This window comes from Sapajus apella, unplaced genomic scaffold (genome assembly GCF_009761245.1).
Source record: "Sapajus apella isolate SASKATOON/1434 unplaced genomic scaffold, GSC_monkey_1.0 scaffold2, whole genome shotgun sequence".
NCBI lineage: Eukaryota > Metazoa > Chordata > Mammalia > Primates > Cebidae > Sapajus > Sapajus apella.
Window position 1 is genome coordinate 65487005 of NW_022436942.1, and position 21248 is coordinate 65508252.

Sequence of the window (21248 nt, forward strand, 5' to 3'; positions counted from 1 at the left end):
GTCCAGTTAATGAGCCCTGGTGGCAGGTGGCTAAAGGCCGGAGATCCGGCCTCCCAGTGGTGTCCATCGCCCCGGGTCTCCGCTCGCCTAGCTTATTTCCCCTCCATGCTGGAGCAAACGCGGGCTGAAAGAGGGCCACCTTAATTGGTTTGTGTACCCGAAGTGGGGATAGACAGGGAGGAAAACCTTGCTACACGCGTTGACAGGGGGTTGGGGGGGAGAGTGAAATCCTAAACGCAGGGGAGAGAGCTACCGTCAGGCACTTTGTGAACCGCGGTGGGGAGCACACCTCGGTGGGGAGGTCACCGGCCCAACCCACCACCCTCCGGGAGCCTGAGGGCAGGGACAGCAGCAGGGGGCAGCATCCGTGTCTCTACGCTCGCAAGGGTTCCCCAGTTCTCTGGCCACTGCTCCCCACATCCTGCAGCCTCGGTCTCCGCCGGGGGCGTGTGTGAGGGGCGGGGCCGCATGGAGAGGAGGGATTTTAGAAAAAAGGCGAGGTAATTAGCATTCTCCGATTCCACTGGCTCTCCGCCGGCCCTGCTTTGCATACGCCCGTCCCACTGGCTGCCCGGGGTTTGCTGGGGTTCCGCAGGGTTTGCAGCCGCCGCGGCCGTTGCTGCGCTTCAGTGCAGGGCAGGCTGGCGCCGAGCGAGCCGGGGCCCGGAGCTGGGAGCCAGGAGCCGGGAGCCCGGAGCTCGGCGGCGGCGGCATCTGGGGTGGTCTCAGTCCCACGAACACCGTGGCCGGCGCCCGGTGGCTTCTGCGTCTAGCAGGGCTCAGGGAGGAGCGGTCTAGACACTTTTTATTTTGGAAGAAAGGAGCAAGCCCCGGGGGCAGCTTCCTTCCCGGCCTGGCTCGCTCCCCAGTGCGCCCAGCTCCGGCCCGGACTCTGGAAGATGACTCCAGGGTCTGCTCTGTGTATTCCAGCGGCGGCGTTTCGGGGAGGCAGCCGAAAGTAGTAACAGTTGGTAGCAGTGGCTGGTGGAAAAGTGAGCCGAGGCGGAGCGGGCTCGGCTCTCCCCGCGCCCCGCGGCATTCGCTGCTCCTCGCCGTTCCTTCCCCTTGGCTCCCAGGCGGCTGCAGCATGAAGTGGCGCAGCGATGGCCAGGAGAGGTAAGAAGCCCGTGGTGAGAACGCTGGAGGATCTGACGCTGGACTCGGGTTATGGTGGCGCGGCGGACTCGGTGCGCTCCTCCAACTTGTCTTTGTGCTGTTCCGACTCTCACCCGGCGTCCCCGTATGGCGGGAGCTGCTGGCCGCCTCTAGCTGACTCCATGCACAGCCGGCACAACAGCTTTGACACCGTCAACACTGCCCTGGTGGAAGACTCCGAGGGGCTGGACTGCGCCGGCCAGCACTGCTCGCGGCTGCTGCCGGACCTCGACGAGGTCCCTTGGACTCTCCAGGAGCTGGAGGCGCTGCTGCTGCGCTCACGGGATCCCCGGGCAGGCCCGGCGGTCCCCGGCGGCCTGCCCAAGGACGCGCTGGCCAAGCTGTCGACGCTGGTGAGCAGGGCGCTGGTGCGCATCGCCAAAGAGGCGCAGCGCCTGAGCCTGCGCTTCGCCAAGTGCACCAAGTACGAGATCCAGAGCGCCATGGAAATCGTTCTGTCCTGGGGCCTGGCCGCGCACTGCACGGCGGCCGCGCTGGCCGCACTGTCCCTCTACAACATGAGCAGCGCCGGGGGCGACCGCCTGGGCCGCGGCAAGTCTGCACGCTGCGGCCTCACCTTCTCCGTGGGCCGCGTGTATCGCTGGATGGTGGACAGCCGCGTGGCGCTGCGCATCCACGAGCACGCCGCCATCTACCTGACAGCCTGCATGGAGAGCCTCTTCCGGGACATCTACTCGCGAGTCGTGGCCTCCGGGGTGCCTCGGAGCTGCAGTGGCCCTGTGTCAGGCTCGGGCTCCGGCCCAGGCCAGAGCTCGGGCCCCGGTGCTGCCCCCGCAGCGGATAAAGAGCGGGAGGCCCCCGGAGGAGGAGCGGCGAGCGGCGGCGCCTGCAGCGCAGCCAGCAGCGCCAGTGGGGGCAGCAGCTGTTGCGCCCCGCCGGCCGCCGCGGCAGCCGCAATCCCACCAGCAACCGCTGCCAACCACCACCATCACCACCACCATGCGCTCCACGAGGCACCCAAGTTCACCGTGGAGACCCTGGAGCACACCGTCAACAATGACTCGGAGATCTGGGGTCTCCTGCAGCCCTACCAGCACCTCATCTGCGGGAAGAACGCTAGCGGTAAGTGGCCGCGCGGGTGCCACTCCCTTCCACCCAACCTGGCCAACTCTTGGCGCAAGTTTGCCTCGCGTCCCCCTCCCGCGTCTTCCCAGACACGCGCTCCTATCCCAAGCCGCTGAGGAGGTGGCCGGGCTGGTGGTAGCCAGAACAGGAGTTGCCCGTTCCCTCCTGCACTCTGGTGCGCGTACTTTACCCAGCTGATAAGGTCGCAGGTCTGGGAGCGCGCGGTTCCGCCCCCGGGGCGGGGCGGGGCGACAGCTGCCTCCAGCAGGCAGTGAGCAAAACCCAGCACCATTTTTTGGAGCAGGGTTGAGATCATTTGCGCTTAGTACATATATTCCACCCCAGCACTGTTTGTTTTGACCTTGAAGATGCCACTTCCCAAGGCGCATGAATTTGGCTCCCTAGGACTTGGGAGGAGGCGCGTTCCGCTCTCCGCAGCCCAGTGCTCCCACTTCCCCCACGCCCTCGGGTGAGGGGAGGCACTCAGTGCACGAGGGAAGGAGGGGCCTGGCGGTCGTACAAGCTGAATAGTTGAGAGCTTGCTCGGCCTAGACAGTCGGAAAGGTGCGTGTGGTGAGACTGGGGTGCGGAAAGACTTGTCGGTGCCAAGTTTTTCCAGAGCAGTTTTTGAGGGCCAGAGCACACAGCTGGTGGGGGCTGCGGGATGGATAAAAACCCCAGTTCCAGCCTCCCAGCTCTTGGCCTCTCCATCCCTCTGGCAGGGAGCTGCAGCTCTCACCACTTGGCGAAAGGAACGCCACTGGGGATCTGGGCAGGACGGAGCTGGCAGGGGGCAGTTCTGGAGGGGGTTGTCAGCTTAGGGCGTCGTTTCCAGCAGGTTCTATCATCCTTTCTCCACGCTCCACTGTTTTGAAGGCCTGACCTGGGTGGGTCTGAACCCGCAGTTCTGGCGTTGAAGGGGGTGGGGCCGGGCGCTTGTTTTCGAGAGCTCGCGCTGGCGGTCCTGCCCGTCTGCGAAAGCCGGGGCTAGACACTTCAAAGCTTCAATTTTCCACAGGAAATGGTAGAAGCGTAACTGGAGACTCTAAAGACGAAATAAAACTTTGTTACATATTCGGCGGTTTGGCCAGAGGTTGCTTGGTTGGAGCTGAAATGCAGTCTTTCTGGGCAGATTTCATTCATGTTGCTGCCTGTCTGTTTCCCGGGGGCTGGAGGAGCAATGCGGTGGGCGGTGCCAAGGGTGTGCATGTGCGTGTGTGAGAGTCTGTGTGCGCGCGCGTCTGTGCGTGTGTAAGTGTGCCTGTGAGTGTGCGCAGGAACCAGCGGGCGCGCGGGGCGCCGGGCTCCAGCGGAAGCCTTTGGAAACTGACCCTGCAGCTCTCAGTCCCTTCACCTGGATTTGATCATGAGTGGGGGAGGGGAAGGAAGGCGCAAAGCGGGTGTATTTGTGTGTGTTGGAAAGGGGAATCCACGCTGATCTCGGAGACTCTTCAGGGTCTCCTTCCCAGAGCCCTTCCCCCTCTGCTGCCAGCCAAGGGCAGAACCCTCAAAGAGAGGATATCTTCGAGGCCACACACACACACACACACACACACATACACACACACCCTGAAATCTCGATTAAGATGGAACATCTGGGGAGGAGGCATTGGGCTTTGTATGTGCTTCTTCAGAATGAGGAAATTCACCTGCAAAACCTGGGAGCTTTGGAGGGGACTGCTCTTTGCTTGAAAGCCTACCCCCACCAAAAAGCACAGAGGGGCTTAACCTCCTTCCTGGTGGCTCTCCTGACAATCATCTTTTACTCTTTGCTGCCCCTGACTCCCAACTCCTTACCTACCTTCCGGGACTGGAACCTCCTCTTTTTTCTCCCTCAATATTTCTTTTGGGAGGCTCTAGTGTGGAAATCTGGGCACCCTGCTCCACCTCTGTCTTTTCATTCTCCTGAAGTTGTGAGTTTGGGCAGGTCACTTTACATCTCTGGGTCTCAGCCACCCCATCTGTAAAATAGGGGCCTAGATATGTAATATACCTCTTGTAGCTCTGTGTTAGTAGCTTCTATATTTTTTCAAATCGGTTTTACTTTTATGAACTTTAACATCTTTTAAAAACAGTTTTTGTGTTTATCCTTTTTGGAGGAAGTATAATTTAAGGAAGGAGAAGACCACAGAGTTGGTTTTGGGCAGGGTGAGTGTGTGACGGTTGGGGTTTGCTGCCATCACAGATTTTCCCACACTAGAGCGCTTAACTCCTGGGTTTCGGGGCCCCTTCAGCCTCCTCTGGGTATAAGATATACTATAATTTCATTGTGATCTCTTCATCTCTTTTCTCTGGGCTTGTTTAAAATGTCAGGCCATTTATGCAGAAGAGTTAAGGAAAGAGTGATTAATTCCTTAGGTATCTGAATCATACATTAAACATCAAACCTATTAAACTATTTTGTACGCAGTCTTTCTGATCTGCAAGCCTCATTAAGAATAAAATACCTTACTTACTAGATTTCCCCTCCTTTAACTTGGTAGCACCACTTATTTATTCATTCGTGAATTCATTTGTTCATTGGTACTTATTGCAGTTGCTAAATGCTAGGGTCTGAGCAAGCACTGGTAAGAGGTAATAATGGCTAACATGTATCCACCAGGATTCTGTATATTGACCCATTTTATCCCCAGTACCTCTTGAAAAGGTACTACTATTATCCTCATTATATAGAAGAAGAAACTGAGGCACAGGGAACTTAAGTAAGTATCTTGCTTATTTAAATGCAGACAGCCTGGTTTCAGAGTCCATACTCTTAACCCCTGTGTATATGACTATTTAGTGACAGATGAATTCCCTGCCTTCAGGCATCCCACCTGCACTTTATTACCTACACAGGTGAACAGACACCTTTCACAGCCTGACATTCTTCCTGTCCCAATTTATATACCTTTTGTTCCTCTCAAACGGAACTGGGCAGAACTGGATTTTACATGTTTTTCTGTCCCCTGCTAAGCCTAAGAGAGGCCCTAGTACAGAGTTGGAACTTATTAGATGCCTGTTTGAGTTGAGCAAGGTATCGTACTGTATTGCACGATGATGTCCTGAAAGAAGTGATTGCTTTTTGAGTTTCTTGAATCATCTTTGCAGGTTTTTCTACTTTGTTGTTATTGTTGTTCTAAAGAAGGGGTCTTGCTATGTTGCCCAGGCTGGCCTTGAACTCCTGAGCTCAAGCAATCCTCCCACCCCAGCAGGGTAGCCGGGACGACAGGCAGGCACTGGCTCCCAGTTCTGCTTCCTTGGTTGCCCCTTCTTACTGCCCTTTCTAGACCTGTCCACCTTTCTAATTTGCTGCTAGGAAACTGCCCAGGCTAAGGACTTGTGAAGCTAGTCACATGGGACTGGACTCAGAAAACAAAAGATAATTGGCTTGAAAGTGAAAGAAGGCTTAGGGGCTCTCAAAAATCACATCCATGTGCTTGCTATGGGCATGAACTTTGTGGTTCTGTAAAAACTCTTCAGAACTGGAGTTTTGTGTTCATTTTCAGCTGTCTTGAAGGGCTGGGGCATCAGCTAAGGGACCCCATTGATGTTTCTATGGTGTTTTAAAAATTTGACTGATTGAGCTGAGTAAGGAGTGTGCAGAAGTACTTCACCGTGGCTTTGTATGTGCTAGTCATTGTACCTTAAACTTCTGTAGAGCTGGCTAGTTCCTACTCATCCTCGAAGACCTGGCTTCAAGAATGAATTGGTCTTCCTGGCTTCTTTGTGAGGGCTTCCCTGATGCAACCCCTTCTCCCTTCTTATTCACCTTTGTGTCTCCTTCCGTATCACTCAGCACAGTGCCTGGCACTTTGTATAACAGATGCTCTCTCCTGCTTGTTAAATGAATATAACCAGCCCATTCAATTTTAGGCATTTAAAATTTGCCTATCAGCCATAAAGTCAGTTGTTAAGAGAATGGCCTCTGGTGTTAGACCTCTTGGATTTGAATTTCAAGGCTGCCATTTTCTAGCTGTATGTTCTTAGGTATGTGACCCAACCTCTTTTTGCTCCAGTTCCCTCAGCTGTAAAATCAAGGTAATAATTACAAGGGTTAAATGAGATTATGTGTCTAAGGCTATTATAATCTGGTGCTGACACATGGTAGGTGCTAAAATGATGATAACAGTTGTGATAATCCAGGCACGATGGTATCTCTTATCTCTATCACATCCAGAGTCATTCATTCCCATGTGCTCAGGGTGAATGGAGCCAACAAGGCCCAGAATTTTAACAGGATCCCCCTTTTAATATAACACCAAATAGCTTGTATGCCCACCTCAAGGATTGATACCACGGGCACAGCCCTGTAGCCAGGGTCACAAAAAGATTGTTTTGGTCAAAGGAAAGTGGCTTCTTTTTGAGAGGCTGAGGCAGGAAGATTTGCTTGAGGCCAGGAATTTGAGACCAGCTGAAGCAACATAGTGAGATCCCCTCTCTACAAAAAAAAAAAAAAAAAAAAAAAAAAAAAATTTAAGGTAGCTTACTTTATCAGCTGTATTTTCAAACGGTATCTATCTTTAGTGAAGGGGCACCAGGAAACTTTCTGGAAGTGGTCCCTTATGTTGACTGGGAAGTAGATTCAGAGGTGTATACATTTGTCAAAACTCATCCAAAGGTAAACCTAGTATTTGTGCATTTTACTATGCTGTGAAATATACTTCATTAAAAAAAGACACACCAAAAAGAGCCATTGGCATTCTTGAATTAAATTTTGTTTTAAATGTGCAATTTGAAGGGCAGACTGGAAGACATGGTGTGGAATGATGAAAGGGAGAAAGAGAAAGGAAAGAGAAAGGGAGAAAGATCTTAGACTTAGATCCAACTCCAAATTTTCACTCTACCATTCTCCAGCAAGTGACTTAATTTTGCTGAACTTAGTTTTCTCATCTGTACAGTTAGGATCACAAAACAAAAGAGGCTGTATCTTAAAAAGGAAGAAAACCCAAACTGAACACAAAGGGCAATTACAAGTATTAAATCAGATACAGTTTATAAAAGCACCTGCCACATAGTAGGCACTCGATAATAATGGCTTCCTTAAAAACCAGGTTATTCCGGCTGGTGGTAATAATAATAATAATACTTTGGGGATTTTGAATCGTTTCTTTCATTTCAGAGATCCCCAGTCACTTTATAAACATTAATTAACACGAGCCCTCACCTGCCAGCACGGGCGTGGTGGGTAGGTTGGTTTTTAGGTCTTTTGCTTTTCTGTTGCCTCTGCACAAAATGCTTGCTCAGCTGTTTTCCTGTCCCTAAACTGGTCATGCTGTTCTGTGGTGCAGTGTTGCTGTGTTGGATCAAAAATGCCACAGAAGAAACCCAACTTCTTAAGTGGTACAGCAAACGCTATCTCAAGAGCCAGCCATAGCAGTGTCTGTGCTCACAGAGCACGGTTTTAATTAACTAAATGTAAATTAAAACCTGGAATTTGGGTCAGTAGAGGGTTATTTGGTTTTCTGTGCAGACCTGCTAGTTCAGTGCTGGGACATTTGAAGTTTGGTGTTTCCTGAAACATAAAATAAAAATAACAAAATCAAATAATGAGGGGCTAACCTAGAGACCTGGGGTCAAGGGTAGGGTGCTGATGAACTTTGAATAGAAGGTCTCTAATTTTGAGTCTGTTTGTATTTGTGACCTTCAGCCAGGCACCAAACTAATCTATGAAACTGGTCTGATTATTATCTACCGAGAGGTAAATATAAAATAGTAATTGACTCTAGAGTCAGACACACCTGTAAGCCGCAGTTTCCCTATCTGTAAAATGGGTATTGTAATAACAGCTATGCTTGTATAGCTTATTACATGCCAGGTACTGTTTTAAGAGCTTTATGTGTTATAATCATTATAGTTACATTAGCTATTATTATTATTATTATTGACACAAAGTTTCGCTCTTGTTGCCCAGGCTGCAGTGCAATGGCGCAGTCTCGGCTGACTGCAACCTCTGCCTTCCAGGATCAAGTGATTCTCCTGCCTCAGTCTCCTGAGTAGCTGGGATTACAGGCATGCACCATCATGCCTGGCTAATTTTATATTTTTAGTAGAGACAAGATTTCACCATGCAGGCCAGGCTGGTTTCGAACTCCTGACCTCAGGTGATCCACCCGTCTCAGCCTCCCAAAGTGCTGGCGTTACAGGCGTGAGCCACGGCACCTGGCCTCATCAGCTACCATTAAAGACAGTTCCAAAATCTCAGTAGCTTGACACAGTAGAAATTAATTTCTTATACACTTAAACTCTGATTGGGAGAGGAGGGGTGTTGCAGGAGACAGGAGGGTCATTTAGGTAGAATTTGCCTTTTTTATCTTCTACATGTGGTCTTCAGCGCCTTCCTTGAACATTCATCCAGCCAATAGGTAGAGATTGACAGTGAGTGTGGAGGAGCTTAAGAAAGGTGGTATAGGTTAAGCCTGGAGGGACTTACATTGCTTGTGTCCACATATCATTGACCAGATGTATCACTGGCTCTCTGACCACTAGTACCCATGTGCCTCCTTCTTCCTATGCACAAAACACATTCTCTTTTCCTAAGGGAGGAACCCACATTTTATCTGATCCCTACTTCCAACTTCAAGTTCATAGTCATTGGGTGTTGTTCAATCCTATCCATGAAGCTGAGTGTGGCACCTTACCGTGGTCCAGGGACCCATGAGCCAAAACAAACACATTTTCTGCCACTCTGCCTCCATATCCCACATCTGAGCAGGGTGGGATAACCATCTTGAAACTCCCGTTTGGAAAAGATAATCATAGAAGGTACACAGCAGTCACTGGTCCTCAGTAGTCATGAAATCTTGCCAAGTAAGCATTGTGTGGTTGTATCTTAGCAGTGGGTGAAATTCCTGGATTAGGTCCTGATTCTTCTGATGGGAATCTGCTGGTTCATTGTTCTCCACACTCTCAGCTGTGCTGGTAGGAGGATTTTCTTTGTTATTTTCCTTGGCCACATCTGAAGTTGGTTTTGGGGAGTATGGCCTTCTTGGGGGCTCTAAATCTTTTGTGACCTAGTTCTTGCCCTTGAATCTCTGAGGGCCCGAGGATTGTTTTAATCCTGTAACAGTAAAGACCATTAAAATCAAGGTTGATAGATTTTGCAATGCAATTCCCTCAACGTAGTAGGACTTTCATCTATGATGTCTAATATGCCAGTAGCCACACCCAAAGTTATTTCCTAGACTCAACTCTGAAGCCCGGATTATTGCTTCCTTTCCCCCATACCTCTCTTTCTCTCTAAATTTAATGGCAGCTACCTTGAGGCCATCAGGCTTAGGTGGAAAGCTTATATTCTTAACATGATACTTATTTCACTTAAATGTCTTCTCTTTACTCTTATTGTTTGGGGTTTAGACATAGTTGTCTGTTTTTACCTCTCCACTATTCCTTTCTAATATTACTTTCTAACTGGTTAACTCATGCCTGAGTTCTTCTCTTTCCCTAGTACCTTGCTTAACTCAGTCAGGAACAGTTAGCAAACTCTGATACCATTATTTGTTCCAGTCTCTTTCTATAGAGCCTACAGGCTTAGTAGGCATGAGCTCTGACTACTAAGTTATCATAGGTGACAGTTTCATGAGACATTTTACTTCTGTATCACATGCATCTCCAGTTTTTCAGGCTCTAATATTACCTTCTACCTGACTTCTAAGCCAATGTCCCATGTCTTAAGCACCCCAGTTCTGGAACTAAGTTCTATATCAGTTAGGGTGATGCTGGCTGATGGGTCAGTTCATCCTAACATCTTAGTGGCTAAACACAATAAAAGCTGCTTTCTCATTCAGGTAGAGTCCAACTGATGGCAGGGGAGAGAGGTGCTCTGTCTCTGGAAGTTGATGGACGCTCTTAGACACATAACTCCCGGAGTCTTCTCTCATTGAGGGTGATAGAGAATGTAGAGGATTATGTGGGAGGTTTTCATGATACCATCCTGGGTATGGGTGTCAATTCCTTTCACATTCCAATGACCAGAACTCAGTCACATGGTCTCCACTAGATGTAAGGGGGCTGGAAATTATGGTCTCTGGCAGGGCAGCAATCCACAGCCACAGTCCTATACTATCGGAGGGGCATAAGTATTTGATAGAGAGCTGGCCATCTCAACAACCTTATGAAGCAGGTATGCTATTATTATCCCTGTTTTTCAGATAAGAAGTTGAGGAACAGAAGGTTCAATGAATTTGCTTAAGGTGACATGGTTTGCAAGTGGCCAGCCAGATCTGAATTAGGTAGTTGGCAGTCTGCCTTATAAAATGTTTGTAAGGATTAAAATGACATAATCGATGTGAAATGTTTATTCTAGCATCTCATTCGTGATATGCACTTAATAACTGTTATCTTTATCTGTATTGCTATTGATAGTATCATTCTATGCTGAAAGTGGACTAACAGTGAATAGCTATGAAGCTCTCCGCCTTGGGTAAAATGTAAATCTAAACTGGTGGGTGCTCCAGGGAAATTGTATTACGTGTCTTTTTCCCTTTGCCATCTCCCACATTTTATCCACAGAGGGAACTACCAATTGCTGAACCAGGGACTATTCCAGGATTTCCATACACATGACTTCATTGAATCTCCACACTCTTCTTGTGGAATGACTGTTTCTTATCCCCATTTTGCTGAGGAGGAAACTGAGGCTCAGAAAAGTTTAGCAACTAGTTCAAGATGCCACAGGTACAAAGTGGTAGAGTTAGGATTTGGGCTCAAGAGCCTGTGCTCTGAACTGCCACAGCCAAGTGGTGAAATCTGGATCATAGGGGCCTCCAGGAGGATCCCAGGAATCCAGTGCAGCCCAAGGGGCGTGTGGGGTGGAGGGCGGGGCTTGCCTTTGTGGTGGTGGTTATGGTTGATGATCGTCCTTGTGTATAATATTTGGTCGCAGGTCTTTTTTTAGTCCCCCCCGGCTTCCCCTCTCCCTGGCTGCCCCATGAGTCACTTCCCAGCTATCCATCAGATCACAACATAGCCTCCTCAGCTGAGGCCCTGGGGAAATAGCTGGCGTTATCATCTCCAGGCGACAGCCCCTCCATACCCTGCCTAGCTGGGTGGGCTCAGTGCCATAAGAAGCACAGGCCCTCTCACAAATAGAACTGAATTCAGAAAACTGTGGCATAGTGGAGAATTGATTCCATTTCTGCTGCAGAGGAGACTGAGTCTGGTCCTCCCTGAGAATCACAGAGCTGGATTTTCCCCAGACTCTGGAGTTAGGTGGACCAGGGTTCAAACTCTGGCTCTGTTGCCTACAAGCCAGGTGACCTTAGGCAACTCAGTTCATCTTTCCCAGACTCAGTTTTCTCATCTGCTTAATAAGGAGAGTAATAGGACTCCCTCAGAAAGAAAATGTTGAGAGAATAAAATGAGTTAATTCATCTAGAAAAATATTGGACACGTCATGAATACTCAATGTCTGTTAACAATCATCATTGTTACTAATAAGTGCTTATGCTGTGCCAGCCTTTTTGCCTAAAGAACTGCTCCCTGGATGCTGGCTCATTTACTGAGTGACTGAAAAGGTTTCTATAGTTTGTCAGTAACCAGACTTCTGGACTTTGACCACCTATTAGCTGTGTGGTATCAGGCAAGTTACCTAACCTCTCTGTGACTCAGACTTCCCCTTTGTTATGTGAGAGTAATAAGTGAATAACCTAATTCTGTTTTTTTGTTTTTTGAGACAGAGTCTCACTCTGTTGCCCAGGCTGGAGTGCAGTGACATGATCTCAGTTCACTGCAACCTCCGCCTCCTGGGTTCAAGCAATTCTCCTGTCTCAGCCTCCCTAGTAGCTGGGATTACAGGCATGTGCCACCATGCCCGGCTATTTTTTTTTTTTGTATTTTTAGTAGAGATGGAGTTTCCCCATGTTGATCAGGCTGGTGTTGGACTCCTGACCTTGTGATATGCCTGCTTTGGCCTCCCAAAGTGCTGGGATTACAGGCGTGAGCCACCACACCTGGCCTATGAAACCTAATTCTTAAAGCTGTTGGGAAGTGCCTGACATGTAGAAATTGCATCATATATTTTGGCCATTGTTGGGTTTTATTATATTCATTATGGCTGTTTCTGTAGGCAACTGTGTTAAATGTTAAGCAATACAGTCCCTGCGCTCATGGAGCTCGCAGGCCTGTGCTGGGTTTAATTTATTCATCATAGAATTATGCAGTTGTAAATTTACAACTGGTGACATGTGCTACGAAGGAGAGACATATAGGCTGTTAAGAGTCTTTGCCAGGGCTCTTGATGTGATTGGGAGTAAGCCTTCATTAAGGAAATGAGGAAGTGAGGCTTTAGTAAGGCTTGAGTGAGGCTTGAATGAGGCTGAAGCATGGCCAAGTTGGTGGAAAAGGTAGGAAGAACACTTGGTGAATGCAAACTGCATGTGCAAAGGGCCTGTGGCAGAGGAGAGCATGTGGGGAAGGTAGAATGGCCAGTGCAATTGGAATAGGAGAGGGTAGGGAGGAGAGCCTGGTAGAGGTTAGCCTAAGCATCTGCCAGATCTAGATTAAGCAGGCTTTCACGGAGGGCACTGGAGAGCCCTTGAAAGCTTTTAAGGAGGGAGATGCAATGATCAGATTTGTGTTCCACAGAGATCATGTTGCCAGTAGTTCAGAGAGCTGACTGGAAGGGTGAATGTGGGAAGGCTGGTTAGGTACTGTCATCATCCCCATCTTACTCAAGAAGAATCTGAGGCTGTGACACATTAAGTCACCTGCCAGGTGTTGTTAAGACAATAAAGAGAACTCAATTTAAAAACATATAGAATTTAAGTCTGAGGGACTTCAAATTCGACCTTCCTCTCACCGTACCATGCCTTATTCCAAGGGAGCATCTGGTTTAACTCTCACATATTACAGATGTGGAAACTGAGGCCCAGAGTAGGATATTGTCTTGTCCAAGATCACACAGCAGAGTTGGAACCAGTATCGCAGGTTTCTGGATTTTTAGAGCCCAACTCTTATCCGCAGTGATGTATTGTCTCCTCTAAACCAGATCACTCATGGGAAGCATAGTGGGATGAGAGCCTGCATTGTCCACAGCAGTTTGGAGATTAATTTACGATCTGGCTGTAATATCTCCGGTTTTACTATACATCTCACAGTAAAATAAATGCTAGTCTGGAAGCATGTGGAGATCCCCATTAGATCGTGGCTGAACCAGTGAAAGCAATTACTGTGAAGATCAGGTGTGCTAAATGCAGAATCAAATTAACAGTTCCCCTGTGCATTCATATCTGAAAGCAAATCAGAGAGGCAGCTTTGAGGAGGTGTAAGTGAAATCTTCAAGTACGGTGCCTGCCTCCGAGGTTGAGGTTTCATGGATTAACTGATTTTCTTTGGGTGGCATGTGTCATTGTTCCTTCCTAATCCCAGCTCAGGGTACCACCCAGGGAGTCATGATGTGCCCAAGAAGCACGCCAGACCTAAATTAACCTCTTTTCTTTCTCTGGATGCTTCTGCCACCCCCCAAGTACTGGGGAGGTGGCACAGCCTTTTTCTCTCTCCGCCTCCTCCCTCAGCCCCTTTCAGCCTTCTCTATGCTGACTTTGAGGTTTGGGGCTGGGCTCACCCTCGTGAGCAGAGCCACAGGTGCTTCCTGGCCTCACGGAGCTTGTGGGCTTGAGGTGGGTTTAGTTTATTCACAGATTGTCATACAGATATCAAACTGTACCTGTGACAGCTGCTCCTCCGGAGAGGTTCCCGGGGCCAGGAGCATTTGATGGAGACGAAGCCTCCTTAGACTGTGGGGTGGGTCCAGGACAGTGCCTGTGAGGAGGAGAGCTGCCCCTCCCATGTGCTTACAGTGGGGACTGGGACACCAGACATTCCGAGGTGGAAGGCTCCTTGTCAGCCTCCTCCACCTGGTGCTGGTGGTGTTGCAGGCGGTGGGGAAGCCTGCAGGCGTGGGGTGGTAAGGGTTTGATCTGTGCATGGGTGATTGGAGCTCCTCCTTCCCACCCGGAAGTCTGCAACACCAGGGCAGGCAGAGGGCAGAAAGCAGGGAATCTCATCCCCATGTTAGCGCCTCTGATTCAATCTCCTTCCCTTTGGAAGCCCTCCCCACCCTCTGCCTGCTCCTGCCATTCTACAGCTGCCATTGTTGGGACAGACGACAGGCCTCTTGTTCAGCTTGCTGCGGCAGCCATGGTGGATGGTGGGCAGGGGCCAGTGTGGGGGGCCAGCAGGAGGCCTCTCTCCCCCTCCAACCCCCACCCTCACCTCTCCCCACCTGGGTTGGCTGGCTGCTCTTGCTGATTCAGCTGCTGCTCTGAGTTTTCTGTCTCCCTGCACGAGAGCTATGCTTTAAGGAAACAGACCAGGAGCAGGCTGGCGCCTTCATGGCCTCTGATGGCCCCATGATGTGGAGCCTCGAGGGGCAGCTGGGAGCCTGTGCTGGGGCAGGAAGTTGCCTGAGCCCCGTAGTGCATGGGAAGGTCTGGCTTGGCTCAGGCCCAGGAGGGTGGGCCCGTGCTGTGTGACCTCACGCTCCTGACCTCTCTGAACCTTATTGTCCTCACATGGGAGTTGGAAATAATGATCACACCAGGTTCTGGTGTTGGTAGAGTTGCAAGTGTCTAATGAGGCCGTGCTTTGGAAAACCAGGAAGCCCAGCACATAGCCATGGTAAAAGCTGATGTTTCTGAGCATCTGCCACACTGCCGGCACCAGTTTATTAATGGAGAGCATTAGCTGCTCTCTGAGACAGGAATGGTTATCATCTCTGTTTTACAGATGAGGACACTTGGGAGAGGTGGGGAGACTTGCTTAAAGTCCTGCAGTTAGTAAGATGCAGAGCGGGGACTCTGCCCCTGGTTCTTGGCCCGTGTTTCTAATCACCATGCCTTGAGGAGGGAGTGTGCGATCTGAGAGAGATCTGACTCAGAAATCATGGAAGATGACTGAGGAGTACTTACTCAGGCACCTGGGGTGAGAAACCTCACCCCTGTTGTGGGCAGAGAAGTGAGGCAGCCGGCCCGAGATTGCGTGGATGGTAGCAGCAGAGGCTGGGGTTGAACCCAGGCCATCTTGCCTAAAGACCTGAGCGCATGTGAGGGGAGGGGGGAAAAGGCGTGAATCTTTCCAGGCCAGGCCATGCTGTGTTGTGACCAGCGGCAAAGCCCTGTTCTCCCACTTGCCCTGCTAGGGTTGGGCTGCAGATTTGCCACTGCTGAGCTTCCCAGAAGCCTGTGCAAAAGGAGCACTCACGAGCCAATTCCACAATTCTTTGTCTGGTGGATGAGGCAGCCATAAAAGTAGCCGCTGTTGCTGTGCCTGCTGCTTAGGCCACAGAGAAGTTTCTCAGTAGGAGACTAGAAGCCATTATTAAGATGCATTTAGTGACCTCACATTTCAGCCCGTGGTTGTTAAGGAAGAACAAGGAGAGCTGCTTCTTGATCTGCAAAGGGTCTCTCCCACCCCTCCCTGCTGCCTTCACCCCCTCCCTCATTCCTTATGGAATGTCCAGTTGTTGTCCTTTGTGTATAAAGAAAGGGCAGGAGTTGGGGCAGTGTATAACGCTTCCTCCTATGTTCAGGAGGAGGGTCTTAGGGTCAGAAGGTAGCCTGGAAATGTATGTCTAAGTCAGACGGTCTGGAGGTCTGTAGAGAAGCAGAGAGAGTTCATATGCTCCTCTGGGACAAATAAGCAGACCACACATTGCAGCTGCAAATACAGTCATCAGCAAGCTGGCGTGCAAGTTTAGGGAGGTAGGAGAGAGGTGGGTGGGACCTGGGCTTTGGAGAGGTTTCATCAGTGTGGTCAGATGAGACAGCGCTTGAAGGTTTAGTACCAGAAGGGGCCATGAGGCCCACTTTAGAACAAGCTGTGTGATCTCAGGCAAGTGACTTAACCTCTCTGGACTTGTTTCCTCATCAGAAAAGTGGAGATAAGAAATATACCAGGTTTCCAGGATTGTTTTGAGGCTCAAAGGAGTCCTCAGATATAAAAGTGCTCTGTAAACTGTAAAATAACCATTCATTCAATCATTTATTCAAAAAATATTTATCCGGAGCCTACCATGTACTAGGTATGGTTCTAGATACTTGGCATCCATTAATCCATAGAAAAAAATCATTGCCTTTACAGAACTTACATTCTAGTGGGGGAGGCCCTACATAATAAACACACTATATAAGTAAAAGTGTTAGAAGGTGACACCTGCCATGGAAAAAATAAATCAGAGTAAGTGGAATAGGGAGGGTAGGGGATGGTTGCAATTAAAACATGGTCAGGGTGGCCTCACTCCAAAGATGAGATTGGTGTGGAAAGATGAGGTAGGTGAGGGAATTGATCATCTTGCTCTCTGGGAGAAAAGTGTTTCAGGCAGAGGGAACAGCCAGTGTAAGGGCCCTGAGGTAGGAATAGCTAATAACCCATTGAGGTAGAGAAACTTGAGTGAGCCAAGGGGCATAAGAGGTGAAAACACAGGGTCATAGCAAACCAGGTCGGACAGGGCCCCATAGGCCCATGTAGACTTTGGCTTTCATTCCTAGTGAACTGGGGAGCCATGGCAGGGTTTTGAGTAAGGATTGACACTTCTGGTTGAAGATGAACTTCAGAGGAGCAAGAATGCAAGAGTGTGTGGAGGCGCTTCCAATAGCCCAGGCAGGAGAGGACGGTGGCCTAGCTAGGGGGCAGCCATGGAGGTGAGCTAGGAAGAGGCTTCTGGCTGTAGCTAAAGGGTGAGTCAACAGCTCGTGTTGACATATTGGGTGTGGGGTGTGAGGGAACGAGGGGGGTCAAGGAAGACTCTCAAGGGTTTTTGGTTTGAACAACGAGGAGGAGGGAGTTGCCATAAACTGAGATGGGAAAGACCATGGAAAGAGCAGGTTTGGAGGTGGCAGGCAGATCAGGGCTCCAGCTTGGGACATGCAAAGTTCAAGGTGTCTTTTAGGTGTCCAGGAGGAGACGTTAACTGGCCATTGGATATTCATTCAGGATTATGTAGAATTCAGGAGGGAGGATGGTTTGGAGATATAAATGTGGGAGTTGAGAGCATGTAGATGGTTTTTAAAACCATGTGGTGGGCAAGGTCACTGAGGGAGGGAGTGTAGAAGGGACAAGAAAACCAAAGACAGCCCTTTTTCGGGCCAGACAGAAGAGGAGGAACCAGCAGAGGAGGCTGAGAAGGAGCAGCCAAGTGAGAAGGAGAACTGGGAACGTCCTAGAAGTCAACAGAAGATAGTGTGTCCCCAAGGAGGAAGTGGTCCACTGCATCAGGTGGTATTCAAGGTAGTTATTCTCACTGCACCCCCAAATTCTGCTAGTATTTCTGCCTGCAACCATTGGGGACTGTTTCAGGTCCCATCAAGAGGCAGCGCTGAGGTCAAGTGCAGTGACCTGTCATCCCAGTGCTCTGGGAGGCCAAGGTGGGAGGATCGCTTGAGGCTAGGAGTTCGAGATAAGCCTGGATAACATAGCAAGACCCTATCTCTAAACAAAATGTAAAGAGTTTGCTGGGAGTGGTGGCATGCACCTGTTGTCCACCTACTCGGGTGGCTGAGGTGGGAGAATCACTTAAGCCCAGGAGTTTAAGGCTGCAGTGAGCTATGATCTTGCCACTACACTCCAGTCCGGGTGACAGAGAAAGACTGTCTCAAAAAAAAAAAAAAAGCTGCATTGTTATGCTTATTGGGAACCACACTAACCGTAATGATCCAGAGGATATTTGTGAAGTTTTCCTAAGGGAAGAGAGGGACAATGCCCTCAGTATGTCATCTATAAACCATAAACCAGGGGCGTTAGCCCAAGTCAGCGACTTTGATCTGAGTTCTCATGGAGTAAGACAGGGAGGCTTCTCACTTCCACCCTGTACACACACTTCCGCAGTTGTTCCTCTTGTATCTGTTTTATCAATACTGGGATTTTGCGTAAGATGTAGAGTTTGAAAAGCACTAGCCTGGGTGATGAGCAAGTCCTTCCTGCTCTGGCATCTCGGGAGGCTCTGACTACCCAGGGAGCTGGGATCCCACAGTGGATATGGGCTTTGGCTTTGGTCAATGAGACGAGCGTGGAAAGTGTGTCCTGCTGAGGCTCAGAAAAGCAGCAAGCGACGCAGGGCCAGGAGGGGAGGGAAAGGGGAGTGCTGCACTGGGAACCTTCGCAGAGCTCCATGACCCAAAAGGGATGGGAGAGAGAAGACAGGGAATGAGGAGAACCAATATGGGAAATAAACTGAACTGGCAGAATTCAGGGTCCAACAGCCGGATGCTTCACAGTTGAAGATGACTCTCCCTTCCTCCTCCTGCTCCCCACAATTATTTGCAATTCTGCTCCCTTCCCCCCATCCCCCCCACCCCGCCATGCAAAGCTCTTTTGTGTTTCTCCTTCACTGCTGCAGCCTCACCTCCCAGGTGGCATTGCTGATTGGCAGCAGCAGAGGTAGAACTCATCAAAGCCATCTCTGAACCAAAAATAGCCCGTCCAGCCGGATACTTCCCAACCTTCCATGCCAAAGTGCTTATTCTCATTTGTCAAAGTTGGCATATCCACCTGACGGCTCGCAAAGGTCCGAGGCTGAAAACAGAAAGGATCAGCCCTGCATTCCTAAACCCTGACATGAGCAAATGATGACTTTGGGATATTATGACTTGTATCGTGTAAGTTACTTACTAAATTGTCTAATCTGGTTGATTTTAATGGGAGGGATCATATGGTAGTTACATCAAGGGTCTGAAGTCAGACAGTCTGGGTGCAAATTGCAGAATCATCCCTTACTTGTTGTGCCACCTCAGGCCAGTTCTCTCTGAGCCTCAGTTTCTTCTCTTGTAAACATGCTCACCTCATAGTTAAAACAGATTGATGTGATGTCTATAAGCACTTAATGTGTGGCAGTGAGTGCTTGTTACATGTTGGATGTTATTGTTGGGACTGTCATTCCCCAGTCATAGAAAACCCCTATTATAACACACATCAGATTATACCGAATGGCCCACTATCCTGTCAGTCTTTACAGATCATCTTGTGTCTCTAGCACAGCATCTGGCACATAGTAGGCACTTCAACATACGTGTTCAATGAATGGATGACACCATGGAATATAAACTTCATGCAAGCACAGATATTTGTCTGTTTTATTCATTGCTATTCCCCCAACACCTAGAAGAGTGCCAGAGTCTAGTGCGTCCTGAATAAATATTTGCAGCCTGTGAAATGAACTGTGAATTAACGGAGCTTCACTAACAGGCAAATCCAGAGCTTGTTTCTAACCATTGGTTAACTGGCTGGGAGTCTTCCTGCATATTTCTGAATTCCCAACCCTGAACAACGCTCCTTTCCAAAGCTTGCTTCTCTTTGAAGAACAGAAAGGAAGTGATTGCCCATTATCCCTTTGTACCCAGTTTCTGCCCATGAGATGGCACGTCGTTCTAATCCAAAGTTGAAAGCTGTGTCTGCATAGACTTTTGGATCTTAGAGCTGAGAGAAGCTTCACAATTCTCTGGGTGCAGCCCTGCTGTCTTCAGTCTGGGTATCAGATGGATTTTGCAAGCTAGACACCTGAGAACCAGGGGGATTAATAGACGTGTATGGGGTTGCACAGCTGCCGGCAGGTGAGTGAGTCTAGTGGGTGATAGAAGTCCTGTTTTAAAGGTGGAAAGTCCTTCCTTCTCAGCTGGATCGGAATCTCAGCCCTCTGAATTCCCAGGTTGGTGCCTCCGCGATGCCATGCTGCCCCAGGGAAAAGGAAACAAAGCTTTGTTCTCTTTCTTTAGTTGTGATTCACACCACTTCCCACTTATTAATGTGGCTGGTTCCTGTGTACCAGATTCTGACCAGTATGTTCGCAATAGTATCTCATTCATTCGCTCCATCACCACCGATGATGTCGGTGTTACTAGTTCCACCACACAATTGAGGAACTGACTCAGAGAGGCTAAGAGACACTCAAGGCCATGCAGTGGGGACGTAGGAGCTGGGGTTCCCACCCAGCCACTGGGCTCATGATCACCAGACCCTCCTATTAACTACGTTGGCCACATATGGCAAGGGCGCAGTGTGACACGTTGAAAAGTCTTTCAGTGCTCTGATGACACCAGAACTGTGTCTAGTTGGTATTAAGGCAGGTGGTGAATTCCATGGGGGAAAAATCAGCCATTCAGTGAATAATCGTTGATTTAATCAAATTGGAAATGAAGAATTATAAAGATAAAGCAACAACTTGTCTGTCCTCTTATGAGTCATTGTTTGTGGTCTTGCTCTTCTCTCTCCATCCCTCTTCTAATTCTTCATTCAGGAAACAGTTCAGTGCCTACTGAGTGCCAGGCACCGGTGGATGGGAAAAGTATACAGGCTACTGTCAGTTTCTAACCTACTTTTGTTGTTGGAAAGACCAGAACCATTTTTTTTTTCCAGAACAGTGTGATACTAATTAATTCAAATACTTTATCTGAGCCGGTTTAACCTAATGTTCCTCCTGACTAACTCAAATCTGTATCCTCTTCCCACTTCCCCAGGGACCAAACTCACCTGTCAGTTGAATGAAACTGAAAAGGGGGCCACAGGAAGACAGGAGGAGATGTTTAATATTAATCAGGCTATACTGACTGTAATTTTGAACCCCACAATACCTTACTATTATTAATTCTTTAGTCTTGCATAATTTACAGAGTCCTGTGAACGATTTCTATTAATATTCGCAACAGCCCTATGTGGTAGAGTGCGTAGGTGTTAGTATCCTGGTTCACACAAGGGGAAGCTGAGGGTAGGAGAGGCGAAGTATCTTGCCCTAAGTTACCAGATAAGTGGCAGTTGGGGCGAATGTTTGATTCCACTCCAGTGCTCTTTCTGGGCACATTGTTAGTGCTCAAATGTCTTGAGGACCTGGATTGAGTATTCCAGGGTTGGGGCGTCTCATCTGGAGACTAATGAGGACATAGAGGTTGACTCAGCCTTGGGCATAATCCAACCAACCCAAGGAATATGTTATATTGGGGGACATAATCCCCCAACTCTTGGACATATGGAGTTGTTCTGTCCCTTGTAGCCTCCGAGGCCCGTTATGAAACCTTACGGCTGACCCTGGCCCCGACCCTCCT

At 49.1% G+C, this 21248-nt stretch overlaps 1 protein-coding gene across 4 annotated transcripts in view; it reads left to right on the top strand.

Annotated features, from left to right (window-relative positions):
* Positions 1-596: 596 nt before the first annotated feature.
* The window catches only part of BTBD11 (BTB domain containing 11), a 341753-nt gene continuing 321101 nt past the window's right edge, over positions 597-21248 (top strand). For 2 of the 4 annotated variants that reach the window (XM_032300213.1, XM_032300229.1), the window contains exon 1: positions 1049-2238. In XM_032300213.1, the coding sequence (XP_032156104.1) occupies positions 1104-2238 (1135 nt within the window). In that variant the 5' untranslated portion in view covers positions 1049-1103. Of the gene's footprint in view, positions 2239-21248 lie in introns of all 4 variants that reach the window. The other 2 variants (XM_032300222.1, XM_032300202.1) reach the window with 2 other exon arrangements.